Below are 17,039 nucleotides of genomic sequence, written 5' to 3'. Positions count from 1 at the left end.
ATGCTGTTAAATTTTTTAAATGCTAATTAAATTGCATTTTGCACTCAAAGCAACAGTGTATTAGATATAGATGAAATGAAAACTGAAAACGAAAAGCGAAAAAAAGTATAAATAAATAAATTTACTATAAATGTGTATTGTAAAAAAACGGATATTAAATAAATAAAAAAGCAAATACTTAACTTTGGTGAAAATACACACACAAAAACGTATAGAATTTATTTAAAGTAACGATTTGAGGATAATTATAGGAATATGTAAGGCAACAGAACAAATTACAAACGAAACAAAAACACATTTAGGAAGCTAAACTAATCAAAACGATATTGAAAATATGACAGACAAACTTAATTTAAACATAAATAAACTAAGAAATTTTAATTAAAAGCAAAAGCAGCGTTTGTGACGCAAGCGAATGGAAGAGCATGAAGTGAGTAAAGTAAACAGCATTTACACGCTAAGAGAATATGGCGAAAAGCGATTATAACCATTGTACTCGCTGTGGCAAGCGGTGGCAATGTAAACGCGCAAATAATATTATAATTATTGAAGTAAATAAATGAGGAAAAAATTATAAATGAAAGCTATGAAAACCCTAAGTAATGTTAAATGAAAAATTTATGACAATTTTAAACGTCGATTTAATAAAGAATTTATGAAAAATTAAATGTAAACTTTTTAAATTGTAGTTTTTATTTGAAAATGCGCAGAATAGATTTTCCGGACATAACGGTAAGTTGTAAGAAAAATTGTTGCTATGTTTAAGGGTTTAGAATGCGGCCAAAAAATAGTAAGACTTTGATAATCTAAACTTCGCACAAAAACCCAATAGAAATATTTTTTTTTTCTAGGTTGCAATAAATGTCAGTGACATCTGTGCCAAATTTCACAACATTAATAATCAAGCTCGTCTTACTGAAGTACATACATAAAGTGCATTCGGCGATTTTTACGATGAGAAAAGATTTTCAACAAAGAAGTGCCACTAAATTTTGAGTGCGGAATAAAATTTCGGGTACCGAAATGTTCAAAATATTAGAAATGGCCTTCGGTGATAATTGGTTGTCGCGAGCAAGTGTTTTCAATTATTCAAAAAAGGTCGAGAAAGCGTTGACGACGAACCATGTTCACACCGGCCGTCAACATGAACTGCTTATCAACACGTCAATAAAATAAAGGAATTAGTGCTTGAGAGTCGATAACTAACAGTCAGAGATCTTACTGGCATCGTTGGAATACGGGAAGGATCAGTGAAAACCATTTTTAAAGATCATTTGGGCCTAAGAAATGTAAAAGCACGATTTGTTCCAAAATCATTTATTGTGAAACAATGCTTTCCGACTACCAGCATGTCATGAACCGTATTATTACTGGCGATGAGTCTTGGATCTATGCTTACGACCCGGAAAAAAACGATCAATCGGATGAATATCGGTTTCAAAAAGATTTGTTGTTTGAAAGTTATATGTCTTAAAATTCAAAAATATTCGTTTCATCCAGAGGACGTATAAAAAGGAATGGATTTTTCAGAGATCGTATATCATATAAGCTTCTCAGCAGAGAACGTAAAAGTTCTCTGCTACAAAGAACGTATATAATTTTTACGTTCTCTGATAAACGTTCTCTGCCTGAAATATACGTTCTCTATACACAGCTTTCCAACTGTTTATAAAGCTTTCTGCACGGTTTATGTCTTTGCTACAGGCAACCGGTGCAAAACTGCACTGCGTTAGCAAAGACACAATTATAATTTCAAAATTTTTTGTTCGTACTTTAGTTGGATAAACACAATGCCTTAATATTCGAAGTTTCGTGCTTAAGTCTTTTGAAAGTCCTTAAGGGGTTACATTGTTTTACTGGTTTCAAAAAACGGTTTCTGCAATACCTCTAGAATATTACCCCACAATTTGCAAGTTAATCCAATTTTTCTTTTCTTTTAAAATTCCTCTGAAATTTTAATTTTTTTTGTTAAAAGGTCTGCTAAAAAACCAATTTTCAGAACTTTTTTCCTTCGTCCAAGTTCTAAGTTAAGATTTTAACTATAACACGTTTTTTTCACTTAAGATCATATAAGTTATCCTGACAACGCGTTTTCACGAGGGGTTATCGGAAATGGCGTCGCAATAGCCGAGTTTAAAATATGTTTCTCCAAAAATTTCAGAACTTTTTTGTTAAAAGTGTATGTTTGTAATAATAAAAAATTCGAATATAATATTTAATTTTTTGCATGAGAAATTTTTTTTAATGCTGTTGTTTACCCGAGAAAACCGATGTTACCTCTTCAATGAATGAAAAAAGATGAAAAAGATATTATTAGCCTAAAAAAGGAATATTGTTTCTTTATACTGCTGGTTAGTTTCATGCTTTATTAAGGGACACATATAGATCGAAATTTAGACAAATATATGTTTTTATTTTCCCTACTTTGATAGTCTAAACTATTAAAATACCATACTAAAATTTTATTATAATTTTTAAAATATATTTTGGGAAGCAGACCTCTAAAGTGCAGTCATTATTGTGCAGTTATTGCTGCCGAATCACAGTCGGAGGTAAATATTCCACTCTGTAGAATATCATTCTGTATATTCTGTATATAGTCCTTAACATCAGCAGTGGAAGATTTTGATTTTAGCGCCGTTGGAGAAGAAAATCGATTTGTTTTAGGCTGTCACACTAGATGTGCCACGGCAGTATACTATTGAAGTTGAATAGCTGTTAAAATTAAATTTCAATTTCATTTCATACACTGTAGAAAAAGGATATAGTATTTTTAATTTCACTTCATTTTGGCTCTGCTGTAAACTTTGCCTCTGAAAACTTTATTAAGTTTCCTTACTTTTGTAAGAAACTTTTTCATAAAGTATTTTACAAGTTTTTTCTGTTTTCTCAACGAAACCCCGATTCGTCTTAGTGGTGATTTCTTCACGCGTAAAGCTAAAATTGTTTCCTCTCAATGGTGATGTCTCCACTAGTAAAGCCAAAACGAAGTCATTTACATTTTTTACTTAATTTTATTGATAAATGAACCTCAGCATAACCGTTTACAGTATTATACTCATTTAAATTTAAATGAATATAAGCAAACGATATTCGATGAATTTGCATTTAAAATGACATAAGTAGATTTTTACATGTTTTCGTATAAAAATTAAAATAATTGCGTTGTATATACATTAAGATACATGGGGTATTATTATTACAAAACAAAATTCGTCTAAATTATATAGACAATTTTTTTTATAATTATCAACTTAATCATATGTTAAGTATAATATTTCCAATAATAAATATTTTTTCAATTTTGTAAAAAAATATTTAATTTTTATTGACACTTAAATGATGATTTGGTGCAAAATATTAAATATGCTTGTGTGTATATGAAAATATATTAATTTGTCTTGAAATGAAAATATGTGCGTGTTAAATATATGGATGAGCATTGGTGCTGTAAGAAGCTTCAATTGATTTACTTAACTGAAAACTTGTATTGAGAAACTGAGTGAGTTCATACTTGGAGTGGAAGATTAAACGAAATACGTGCTTGAACTTTATTGACGAAAAGCTGCCATATTTTGCCAAAAGCTTTCACTTTTTCAATGAAAAGCTGTCATATTTTACCAAAAGCTTTCACTTTTCAAATGAAAAGCTGGCATATTTTTCCAAAAGTTTTCACTTTTTTAATGAAAGGCTGCCATATTTTACAAAAAGCTTACATTTTTTACAAGGCTGAAAACTTTCACTAAGAAAGGAAAGCCGTTTTTGGGAAAAGTTCGAATAAAATACCGATTTCAAGCTTTTAGTGATTGCTTTGAAGGCTTTAAAGCTTAAAATCACTTACTTATTCAGCAAATATAATTGTTTTAGCAATTAGAATGCTTTTAAATCAAAAGTTTTTAGAGGAAAGAGTTTGCATAGAATTCCGATTTAAAGCTTCTTAGTGCTTGCTTCGAAAGCTTAAAATCGCTTATTTATACAGCAAAGATTATTGTTTAATCAAATTTAATGCTTTTACTAAGAAACTAAAGGCTTTTATGAGGAAAAATTTATATAAAGTTCAGCTTTAAAGCTTCTTAGTAAATGCTTTGAAAGCTTTAGAACTTAAAAGCAGTAAATCGTTCAGCAAAAGTATAATTGTAAATAAATAGAATCAAGAAGTAATCAGTTGAGTATTCTACCACTTGGCAGATGTTATGGGTATATGTACGACTGTAGAGTTTTGTGATTTTGTAAGACAGTAAAGTTTTTAGATGAGTAGCATACATACGTAACAGTAAGCGGAAATAACTTGTAATATTGGAAGCACCAGCAGATTTTGTTGTTTTTTCGAAATTACTTACTAACAGAGAAAAGTATAAAACCAATAATTTAAGCATTAAATAACCGAAAGTTACCACTGTAATATTAACTAACTTCAAAGCTTTCGTCGCACAAGCTTTGAAAGCTGTTAAAGCGCACCTGGCAAGATTTACTTCAAAATTTTATTTGTTTGTTGTAAAACAAAAATATTTTCAACAAAATTTTTCAACTTGAAATCTGTTACTTTTGAAAATCGTTTTTAATGTCTTATTTTCTTAAACTAAAGCCTATATATTTGTTTTTGTTTTAATGCTAACTTAATGATGTTGTTTGTGTTTTTGTGCAGCTTTTAAAGCTTTAAGCTCACGCCAGCACACCATCCAACGCGTGTATGACGCCATTTGTTGCCGGTATATTCGAGGTGACCATTTGCGCGTCGTTCACCTTGATTTTACCAGCGGATGTCTTTTGTAGTATAACGGTTTTGCCGGTTTGCAGAGAATCCTTCACTTGATAGAAGCGCATGCCTGCGGAGAAAAGTGAGCCGGGTACAATGTGTTTCATCGCGAACTCTTCAGCAGCATCTTTGTCATTGAAAAGCTTATCCAACGTATCGGATTCCATATCGCGGAAGCTCTTGTCCACTGGCGCGAAGACGGTGTAAGTTTTGATGCCTATCAGGAAAAAACAAGAAAAAGACAGAGAGTGAGTGAGAAACATAGCATGTTTAAATTTGAAAGAGCTTTAGGAGTCAAAACCATTAAACATTTCAAAGCTTGTGAGCTTTCACTTACCTTTACTTTGTAGCTTCTCCGATAAGCCAGAAGTGTAGAGAATCTTCAAGAAGTTGGAGAATCTATTCTCACGGTCTGATTGCAGTGTCTGCAAGAGATCGCCAACTGGCAGCGGGAACATGACACGATCGACTGCGTGTGCGACACCTTGCGGTATCTTTATATCCTTCTTGTTCAGTAAGACCATAGCACCGTTTATTGTTGTGATCTGTAGGAGAGTAAAGTATTTCATTATGCTTCATATCACCTATTTCAGTCTTTTTTATGTAGTAGATATCTGTATTGTTGGTTTTCAATACTCACAGTCACATCGTTCCACTCCTGATCGTGCATGGTGTATTGGTTCACGCGCAATTGTGTGCCCGCCAAAGAAACGCCTGTCATCTCATCCTGCAGCGTTGCAATCTCGAAAGCGCCGGGTATCACGTGATGCAACAACAGCTGTGCCGTAGAGGAACAAAAATTAAAATTATATACAAATAATATCTAACAAGCACTTACGCCGCTCAGCAGTCTGGGGTTAGCCTTAAACTTTTCCTCAGCGCGTTCGGGTCCACCAAGTTGCACCAGCAAGTTCTTGAATGCCTTATCCGTTGGCACGAAGATCGTGTATGGGCCGGTCTCATTCAAAATACTATCCAAACCGGATTGACGTAAATATTTGGCCATGGCGAAGAGTCCGTTCGATTTAAGGATCTGTATGAGATCTTCACTAGGGTTCGTAGACGTCACCTCGGCAGCCTTTTCGTTATTCTCTGTTTCTTGTACCAACGTATCGGTGTAGTGACCTGACTCGGGCACCGTATCCACCAAACGTTCGGTGACGGCAAACGGTGTTGAAGTCTCATAAACAACAGGCGCAGTAGAGGCGGTGTAAATTGGCGCGGGTGTTGTATAGTAGGTGGTGGCTGTAGACTCTGGTGCAGGCGGTGCTAGCGACACTTCAGCGGGGCTTGTGCGATGCACAAGTGGTGCGTAGGTAGTGCTGGGGAAGACATACGGCGATGTTCGTGTGGAATGGTACTGGTGACGTATCGGTGATGTGCGCGCGAATGGGAACTCAGTGGTGGTTGTGGTCGTTGTAGTGGTACTAGTTGTTGTGGTTGTTCTTGGTGTTGTGGTCGGTGTAGCGGTAGTCTTTATAATATTACCACCTTGTATTTCGACCACCTCATCATTGGGTAGTGTTAGACGCGATACTGAAGGTGGCAGCTTAATTTCACCGCTGCGTATGCGCTCCAAAATGCTCTCCACCTCGGCACCGGTTTGCTTTGTTTCCTTCTCACCATTGGCTTTGACACCCTGTATTTTGAAGCTACCATCAGCTTGCTCCTCAAGATAGACATATGTTGCCTTCTTCTTGGGCGGTAAGGTGGGAGCTGGCTGCGGTGCAGTCGCTGGTTTATTCGAACTCAAACCTTCAATTTCATAGCCGTCGGGTATGAGTCCGCGTTTGGCCAGTTCTTCTAGCGTTGGTGGTTCATCGGAGTCAGACTGTATCACAGCCGAGCTGGCGATGCTGTTGGCGCCACTTGAGATACCCTCAATATCTCCACCATAGAGTGAAGCCAAATTGGAAAGATCAACGCCACCGGGCAAAGCTTGTGGATTGATGGCGGCTTCTGGATCAGGTGAACGCGAGATTTGTACTTTAGAGCCATTTGGCAACACAAGATCCTTCGCACTTTCGGGAGCTACATCAGATATACTCAGTTTACCACCAGCTGGCGCGCTCACGGCTTCAGGCGCTGAAATACCTTGTTGGGCCAGCAGGGATTGCAGTTGATCTTGTGAAAGTGCTTGTTGTCCTTTAACCAAATTGGGATCCGTGGTACGTATGACTTGCACACGTTGACCGTTTGGTAATACCAAATCCATCTCGGAGTAAGTTTTGTTATCATCTTCCTTCTGTGGTGCTTCAGCCAGCGCAGCCTTCAATTGCTTCAGCAGCTCATCGCGCCCAATGGTCTTGACTGGCTTCTTGCCTGGTGTGGTTTTCATGCCGTACTTGCCGAGTTCGGCTTTCACTTGCGCATAGACGTTTTTGCTGTTCTGTTTGCTCGGTACTGTGGTTGCCTCAGTGGTGGTGGTAGTTGTGGTGGTTGTTGTTGTCGTTGTGGGATGTTCCTCGTGATACTTCTGCAAAGCAGATGAGAACAGATGCAGTTCGGATGGTGCTAATGGACGACTGCGTGGTGGCTGGTAGTTCTGGTATTGCTGCTGTTGTTGCTGCAACTGCTGCTGCTGTTGTTGTAGTGGTAACTGCAATGTGGGCGCCAATTGTTGCTTGAGTGTCTGCTGTTTGGCGAGGAATTCCTCATGCTGCTGACGCACCTTGTTCTGTGACTTCTCGTATTGCTTCTGCACGAATTGTTCGTGCTTCTGTATGATCTTCTGCTTGTATTCCTGATCGGCCGATTGTGCTTGCGGCGTTGGCAGCGTGGCGAATTGTGGATTGACAAACTGTTGTTGAGGCTGTTGCTGTGGCTGTGGTGCCACTGATGGGAAGGCAGTCGACTGCAGGTTAGGGAAGATCTGCGGCACTGGCAGGCCTAAGTTGGGCGTCAACTGGAAAGCGCCGTTCTGCTGTTGCTGCAATGGCAGTTGTTGGTAGTTCGTGTGTTGCTGCTGTTGCTGTTGTTGTGGCAGTGGCAACAATTGCGGTTGCTGTTGTTGCTGTTGTTGTTGTTGGAAAATCAACTGTGGTGTGGTGGAGAATGCGGCTTTCAGCGGCGCCTGCGCCACGCTCTGCGACTGGAAGGTGGGTATTGGCAGTGAGCTCGGCAGCTTCTGTTGTGTCTGTGGCAGACCAAAGTTTGAGGGTCCAGCTTGCTGCGGCTGCTGCGGTTGTTGCTTATAAACGCTGTTGGGTAGCGTGGAGTAGAGTGGTTGTTGCAGCGTTTGTTGTTGCTGTGTTGCCTGTGACTGGAATGGCTTGTTGTTGTAAGAACGTTGTGGCAAGCTCTGTTGTGGTCCCACCTGTTGATTACCAAAATTACGCAAAGTCAAGAAATTTTGCGTGTGTTGGTCGACATTTTGTTGTTGCTGCAAGGGCTGTTGTTGTTGCTGTGGCTGCTGGAAGCGTATCGGCTGCTGTGGTGTATACAATTGGTTCTGCGTGGAGCGTTGGAAAACTGAGTTCTGTTGGTATTGTTCATTGTTGTTGATGTTGTTGTTAGCATTTTGGCTATTGACGTAATTGCCACGTCCGTTGCCGCTAGGCGGGAAGCGTGTGTTCACAGTAGGTGCCACCTGTCGGTTGCGTTGTTGCTGAGTTTGTATGGGCACTTCCACGCTGGGAGCTTGCTGCAGGAAGTACTGCTGTTGCTGTTGCTGCTGGGCTTGGCGCTGCTGTGTATGGTGTTGCACGTCCGTTAGAATATGCTGTTGGGTAGAGAGCTGCCGGCGGAATTGATTGTGAAAGGGAATCGGCTGCAATTAGAAGAAGAAAAAAGTTGGTGTTGAACAAAAATTTTTTTTCTGAGTAATTTAACTACTTAAAATATTTTCTAAAAACGATTTAAAGTAGGACAATATACTCTCTTCTAAACTAATTTGATTTTGTAACATAAAACATCGAAATATATAGGCTCCACACAACTTTCAAATCTGATCTCCTCTCAATTTTCTTTCTAAATAATTTTTCAATACTTGGTATCTCCCTAATACCCCGAAACATTACGCTAATCCTACTTTTTCCAATGTCAACTACGAAATTTATAGCAAAACAAACTCCTATTATTACATAATTTTCACTTTCAAACGCACAAACTCAACGACCTCTCAATGCCAACGTCACACATTCGATAGCGGTTAGCATTACTCTACTTTCGTGGACTTCGTGGACGGAAAGTGGATCAACGACGCTATTGCAAAATACCTACAGGCTTAAAAAGCAAAAACCTGTAACTGGGTAAAAGGAAAAATTGCGCACGAAATTGGAGCAATGCAAGTTTAACTGGTAAAATTGCCAAGTCAATTGTCGTTTGCTACGAGAGTGTGCGCATGCGCAACACACCAACAGCCTAACGTGCAAAAACACGCATTGTAATTGGTTCAGGCAAAATATACTGACAGCTTTTTAGCAAACCGCTTTTGTTGTCGCCGATGATGTCTTCTGCGGTCACATTGAAAACGTCAACCAGTTTTGTGTGTTCGATGACAAAAGCATCGCTGAGGCTATGTCGAAGTCTAGTGAGATTTACGATGCTGTAAAGTTGTATTACTTATTTTGCAAGTATGTATAAATATCCGTATTTAATTGCATCGACACTTTCATATACAATGTAGCGTTGTTTGACATGAATAATGGCGTAACTCGAAATGATAAAAATTTTAGTTAAATATTTTCATGAGATATTTTGGACAGAAACAGACATCATGGTGGATGTCTTCTTATTGCTAGTCGATTTTTTTGATGATAAGAAAATCCACTTTTGTATTTCTTAATTGTATATTTTCAGTTTCAGATTTCTTAAGAAATAGCTCCTTCAAATGGTAAATAGGTTTTTGAAGGACAAAAGCTTGTCGTTATCGATAATATAATAGTATAAACATATATGTTACAACTGAATTCTTTCTTTATACTATCAGGGGATGAATATCACATTTTTATAAAAATGAGATCCAAATTTTATGAAATAACCTACAACCCAATAATATGTATCTGCACAGTGGATTCTTCAGTCACTCTAAGGCTAAGTCTCATATCTAACGAAGAGGTAAAGCGAAAGGCTGCTTCGAGTTCGTTCTTCTTTTCTTCTTTGGCACTACAACTATGGGTCGGTCAGTGTTGGAAACACAAAATTTCGTCAGTTGCCTCAATCATTTGCGAAGTTACGACACTTGTACATCCCAATTGCAGAGAGGCCCCTATCCACTTGGTTCTTTTATTGAATGACCTCTTACTGTTCGTGGTTCTATCTTCTTCGATACTCATCGCTCACGCGGATGGTTAAATATGTCGGGAATGACAATTTTTTTCGTCGAGAGAGGGATCTGCTTCTCAATTGAACACCGATCCCAAAGTAGCACTATTGGCAGGATTTATTATAAGTTTCATCACAGGATTAGATAAACGAAGTCCCTCAATTTTATATTTACCAACGGTGAAGTAGTTCCCAAGACTAAAAGAATGTGAATGACCGCCAGCTACTTCATCTTGCCCTCGTTCACGACAAGTTTAACCTCTTTCGATTCCTTTTCTAGGCTGGAAAAGGCTGCGCTGACGGCTATGTTGTTAAGGTTTAAGATGTCAATAGCATTTCTATATAAAGTAGCATTGTCTTTTTAGAGAAGATAGTGCCATTCCGGTTAATATTAGCCGTCCCTATCACTCCCTTTAGCATTATGTTATGTTGAAGAAGGTACATGAGAAACAATCTCACTGTTCTGGTATCAAAATGCTCTGAGAAGTCCTTTCTGATTTTGAAGGAGTTGAAGGTTGTGTTCAATATTATTCTAAACAACTGGATTTCGCAGAGATAGTATAAACATGACTTTGAAGAGGCATCTCCTGCCAGTGCAGTCGAAAACAGCTTTAAAATCGATAAAAAACTTATTGATATCAATATATTTGGCGAGGGTCTTCCAAAAGTCTCAACGTACTGTAAAAATCTAGTCAATGCCGGATTTGCTAGGACTGAAGCCACATTGATAAGGTTCATTCCTTTAATTACAATGGGTTTCCTCACAATACACTTGAAAGAATCTTATATACAACGTTGGCTGATCTCCCGAGTAAATCAGCGCATACTGCGGTACTATCCTTCTCATGACTTTATTGCTTTTAAACCATCTTGGAGCTGTGTTCACCTCATTTTGTTTGAGTGACGGAACGTTAATGGCGTCACTAAATATATGTAACCAAAATATAAACATTATAGCGACTATTTTTTGATAAAATATTAGTTCGACTAGTTCTTCTTCATCCGTCGCACCACTTCTTCCGCCATTTAACAGTAACGAGAAGTGTTCCCTTGCATTTTCGAGCATACTGTAGGTGTCTGTTATCAGATTAATTCCTTTATTCTCAGAAGCCAGAGAAAAACTTAAAACCATTCAAATGATTAATCTCGGTATAATATAAAAATATGTAGTCGAACTATTTAGTATTTCTATCAAAAATGTTCGCTATAATGATTATGTCCTAGTTATATATGTATATGCTTTTTATTTCATAAGGCAGTTGAGAATTACAAAAACGTGTAGCATGAGAATGAAATTTGATAATTTATATTAAACGGAACAAAACGGAAGAAGTTATAAAACTACTTATACTAACAAGTAGTGAAACTATAGTAGATATATAGTAAGTAGAATAAGAAATAGAAATTTCAGAAAAAGAAGAAAAAGTCTCAAATAAAATATGTCTACTTTATAAAAGTGCAAGAAGTGCCCTATATATATAGATTTCTGTTTTTTTTTTTTGATGTCTTGAACCGAGCATTTTTAGTTTACCCTGCAGTTTAGGGCACTTAGAAGATAAAGCCGCAGGCTTTATAAAATATAAATTATCATTATGATGAGCTAAACCGATTTCCGATGTCCGTCTCTGTATGTATGCCAACTAGTCGCTCAGTTTTCTGGGCATCGATCTGAAATTTTACACGCGTCCTTTTCTTGCTGCTTATTTGTCACTATAACATATAGCTGCCATACAAACTGAACGATGATCAAGTGCTTGTATGGAAAAACTTTCATTTGAAGAGCTATCTTCACGCTTTTTTCATGAGTTATTTTTTAAGGCACTGGTGAATTTTTCCGAAGAAATTTTTGAGATCAGTTCCCTGTAGCTATTTAAGCATATAAGAGAGCTTTATTTGTAAAAGCGAAATTTTCTTCTTAGGCTCTAAATAATAATTCGGATGAAACAAATATAATTATTTTCAAATCATCTATTTCCTTTCATGCACGAAATTCTTTTGGTGAGAAATTAAATTTCATACGCCCTACAGAAAATATGAATGCGTATTACATAAAAGCCCTTAAATGCAACCGACCGCCTACTACCGGTGTTACTTAATCTAATAACATTACAGAGATCTTTTCGGCCATGTAATTGCTTATTTATGCCGATTAAATGCTGTTTTTTTGACGCATTAGTGCCACTTCTGCTTTCCACACAATTACCTGTTTACTTTTATTAATAATTTTTCAACGTAACCACTCTTTTTTCAGCTTATATGTGAGTACACTTACAAAACAAACGCATTTGTCTGGCGCTGGTAAATACCGAAAACTCTTTTCAAGCCTTTTTTACTTTTGTTTTTGTATTTTTTTCGCTGCATGGCATTTATAATCTCGGCGTGGCCGCATAATGCGCGTTTTGCCGCATCATTTCTTGGTGGCGCTGCCGCGCATGCGCGCCGCCAGCATACTTCAGATTTATTACCTGCACAATTAATGTACAATGTGGCATGTACGCCTGTAGTTGTTTGGCTAAATAAATTGAAAATAACAACAACAATGTTGCATTGCGTACAGGGCAATAGGGAAACAAATAATAATCAGCAAATTGTTGGTGGAAAAAAAACTTGACAAACAACGCACCGACTTGTGGCTGCGGCATTAGCTTAGACGCGCTTATGCTACAGCAGCGGTTTGTTGCTGCTTTTGTTGTATAACGCATCATTTTTGCGGCGTTTCTTTAACGCTCTTTTGTTTCCCTTCAATTATTTCCAGCTTCTTTTTGTGTCGGTGTGTTGTTGCTGTTTTCATGCCCTCCCACTTTAGCCCATTGTTGCGCACAATTGCTTTTGTTTATCACTGCATGCCACAAATTTGAGCGGTATTATGCTACATTTTGTTGTTGTAGTGGCCTGCAAAGCTTTGCTATTAACAACAACCACAACAACGCCATAGACAAGACAACAACCACTGTAATTACGCATACCGTAATGAGGAACGCTCAGCGATTTCAGCTGCGAAGCGAGGAAAAATTTCTGTCTGTCGGCACTTATCAGCCACAGCATCCACACACATACACTAGCGCGCACACACATATTTGTGAGCATATTAAAAATCTATTACATTTTTCGCGGTTTACGCGTACATGAATGCAAATTAATTACGCATCACTCACACCACCTGGCGCACCACCGCCCCACCGCCGCACCTCCCACCGTTCGGTAAGGCATCGGGTTACGTGACGCCTGCTGCGCTTATTGCTGCGGTTTGGTCATTTCTTTCACAGCTCTGGCGACGCGTGCAATTTAGCCCAGTTCATTTAATGTGTTTGTTATTGTTGTTGCTTTGCATGCGGCGCTTTTTGGTATCAGTTGGTTTCAACTTTGCGGTTATCCCATCACTATTAACGGACGTTTTGCAGGTGCGGCCGTCGCTTTAATGGGTTGCATGTAGAAATTTCGCCGCTGCCAAACGGCAGATAAATACATAATTCTCATCGGCTGTCTTCGGCTTGCCGGCTCATTGCAAATGACGGAATTTGAAGTGTTTCGTTGATGCATGTGAGTAATGGCGATTGTGCAACAGCGTTTTGTGAACATGCCTGTGGTTGTGTATGCGACTAATATGGCTTTTTTTCCATAATTTAATGTAAATTTAAAAAAATATGAACAACTTTTTTCCTGTTGCATAAAATTGCATGTAAAGTTGCTAAACTGAAAATTGCCAGTTAATAAATTTAGTAGTAGACTTGTTTTAATTTCGAGCGACATGCAAAAATTGTTAAAAAATTTAATAGAGATGAGAAATTAAATGAAAAGTGGATTTTTATAATAGATTATATTAGCAGTCAAATACTTTCATGTAGTTGAAACATTCCGTTACCCACTTTATGCCACTTAAGAGCTTGCATTATAATATTTTCGTCGAGCATGTAGTAGTTCTACGTCACGGAAATCATATTTTGCCCACTAAGTGGCCCCTAAATTGGTGAAAATATTTGTTTTCACACACCTTGGTGTAGACTGTAATCAGTTTTTCATATGTTTTCACTTCCATCGTTTTATTCAGCTACAATTCTCCTGAGCAGAAAGAGGGCTGAATACCACAAAGTGTGGAAATCTTATAGTAGAATTAAATATCATTAAGTTTTTCATATGTTTTCACTTTCACCGCTTTATTCAGCTACAATTCTCCTGAGCAGAATAACTACTGAATATCTTAAGGGGTAAAAAGCTTGTAGTATATTAACATATCATGCATTTTTTCAGATATTTTCACCTTCACCGCTTTCTTCAGCTACAATTTTCCTGAGCTGAATAAGTGCTGAATACCATAAGGGGTTATAATTTTTTGGTAGATTAACATATCATTAAACTTTTCAGGTGTTTTCACATTCACCGCTTTATTCAGCTGAATAAGTGCTGAATACCATAAGAGGTAAAAAGCTTGTAGTAGATTAACATATCATTTAGTTTTTTCTAATGTTTTCACGTTCAGCGGTATATTCAGCTACACTTCTCTTAAGCTAAGTAAGTGCTGAATACCAAAATTCATGAAAAGCTTATAGTAGATTTACATATCAGTCAAATATGGCTCAGTAGGATTAAAAAAAAATTTGGTTCAAGCTGTCGAACACAAACAATATGAACATATATACATATGTAGTATATTTGAGGCAAACGATATCCTCCGGAGCCTAATACAGTTCTTGACGCTGAATAAATGTTAATTGGGCTTACAAGTATTATTATCAACCTGTTATTATCAACCTACCTCCAAGATTCGCGAGTATCCAAAGAAAAATAAGGAGAACGAATGAACTTCCAATTGAGAGCTTCTTGGCTTTCGTAGTTAAAAGAACAGACATGATGAAAGCATAAAATTACTCCCAGAAGACTTTGTAACGTCAATATTAGCATTGAGCTAGCAACTTTTGGCTCAAAGTTAGTTATGGAGTGTTTATTCTTACTGGGAATACCATCATGCTACTTCATCATCAGATTCGTTAACATCGTAGTGGGAACGAGTCGGATATCACTCTAGCACTGCGACTATGAATCTCGCGTGCGACAAGCCACTGTTTGACTGCGAGGTCTACCTGGCCTAGAGTTGAACGTAAGATATCTACTGCTTGCAAAGTTCATCTTGCAGAAACCGTAAAAGTTCTTACTGAAAATTGTTCAATATACATTCATGTTGTTAAAAATCCAGTCGGACGCAAATTGTCAAAGTTCTATGGAAGAAGGTGTACTGGAAACATCCAAGCCCTATACCCAATGGAGGAGTCCAGCTTTTGAAAGGCTGAAGCTAAAGTATCTCGGCATTCATACCTTCAGCGAACTAGCAGACATAACCGAAACTGACATTATCCGCCTCAACAAATTTGTGATCGGCTAAAAGCGTGTTGTCGATTTGTGAGGTTATTTATGACAAATGTTTCTAGGAGTTCGAGGTACTACAACGAACCGACGTCATAAGCTGCTCAATTGAGATCTCCTTCCTATCATAGAATATTTAACCTCATCTTACCTAATGCAAACACCTCAAAATATTGCCTTCAACTTTCTTTGAACATTATACATCTATTATCTCATGAAAATTCCTTATACAACTTCAAAAATTAAAGCGGAATAATTAAAAAAATACGCAATAAGTTACATAACTACAATTACGCGTAATAATCATCAAAATATTCCACAATTATGAAAACAGTAATAAAAGCAATGTTACCTCAATGCATCAACAACAATAAAACAATTTTTTAATAACATCAAGCGTTGCCTGCAAAGAAAGCCAATTATTAAACATTTTGCAGGGATGATTCTTCTTACTACACCAACAACAAAGTAAAGCCAACTCGTCACTTCTATTTCACCTCATTTTCTGGCACACTTTACTCTGTTTCAACACAAATAAATAACGCTCATAGAGTGAAAACTAATAAATAATAGAGCAATTGCTGAATATGCAATTAAAGTATGGGCAACAAAAAAAGCAAAAACAAGCCATGGCATGCCATAAACTGCCTTCTACTCCATATCTTCTATACTTCTCGGAATTCGCCTTGCAGCATCCGAAATACTTTCTACACTTGCGTTAAGCACACCAAGCAGAGTCGCTGTAAGACTTCACATACATACATACACACCAACAAATGCACTTGCAACAATTGCTGAGTTTTAGCTAGAAATTTGCAACCTCATCTACATATTGGCCAAGTGTGTTGACTTGCATTTTACTCTGCTGGTATTTTTGTGGCACTAATTATGTCACATTGTATTTTTCGTTGCACGTTGCATGTTGCCACTGCTATGTGCTTTTATTGTTATCGTTTTTACTGTGTGATTTATGCAAATGTAGCAAAACCCTAAATTTGTGGCATGACAAATGATGCAGCGAGTGAATGGCAGGCAATTAAAATCATTGTTGATGTGAATTGGTTTTAAATTTTTCAGCGGAGAACTTGTCTTACGGTATGAATTCGAGTGTAATTCGTCAAATCTATGAATTAAATTTCATAAAAAGTATATTGGGAATGATACTCTCTCGTAACCTTCAAAGCTACTTGCGTTAGTAATGGTTTCAGACATGAAAGTTATTTTTGGGACACAAAACAATAGGATTCTGGACTGCAAACCTAGCCTGCTACATTTACATTTTAAGCGGCTTTTGGAAAATGTTCGAGAACTGGGCTCATCTGAAAGTGCATTAAATGGAAGAGAGTTCTATTGTATACGAAAAATATTATCTTTAAGTCATAAGAAAGGTCGATGTGAGTTCATAGAATTACTTTGACCCGGGCCTAGGAACGATTTCTGGCTGAGAATTGGACTAGTTTGTGGCCCAGCATCGATGAAGCAATTGAAAACTGCTGATATTTATCAACACTACAGAAAAAAATGTTGGCATGGGCAATGTACTGGAACTGAGTTGCAAATATCATTTAATGGAGGTCCTATCCACACAAGGGATCATTATTGGGTCTGTAACTATATTCGCGCCAACAAATGGCGCAATTTGATTACAATTATATCGTTC

The 17,039-nt window shown here is 37.4% G+C and overlaps 1 protein-coding gene across 1 annotated transcript in view; it reads right to left on the bottom strand.

Moving 5' to 3' along the window:
- Positions 1-3,151: 3,151 nt before the first annotated feature.
- Positions 3,152-17,039, bottom strand: part of LOC126752835 (mucin-5AC) — a 60,236-nt gene continuing 46,348 nt past the window's right edge. Inside the window, exons 2-5 of the mRNA XM_050463829.1 lie at positions 5,595-8,525; positions 5,397-5,534; positions 5,094-5,301; positions 3,152-4,973 (exon numbers count right to left, since the gene is read on the bottom strand). Of these exons, the coding sequence (XP_050319786.1) occupies positions 4,663-4,973; positions 5,094-5,301; positions 5,397-5,534; positions 5,595-8,525 (3,588 nt within the window). The 3' untranslated portion in view covers positions 3,152-4,662. The remainder of the gene's footprint in view (positions 4,974-5,093; positions 5,302-5,396; positions 5,535-5,594; positions 8,526-17,039) is intronic.

Source organism: Bactrocera neohumeralis, chromosome 3, assembly GCF_024586455.1.
Source record: "Bactrocera neohumeralis isolate Rockhampton chromosome 3, APGP_CSIRO_Bneo_wtdbg2-racon-allhic-juicebox.fasta_v2, whole genome shotgun sequence".
NCBI lineage: Eukaryota > Metazoa > Arthropoda > Insecta > Diptera > Tephritidae > Bactrocera > Bactrocera neohumeralis.
The sequence above is the reverse complement of the archived record's forward strand: the minus strand, read 5'-3'. Positions and strand labels throughout refer to the sequence as shown.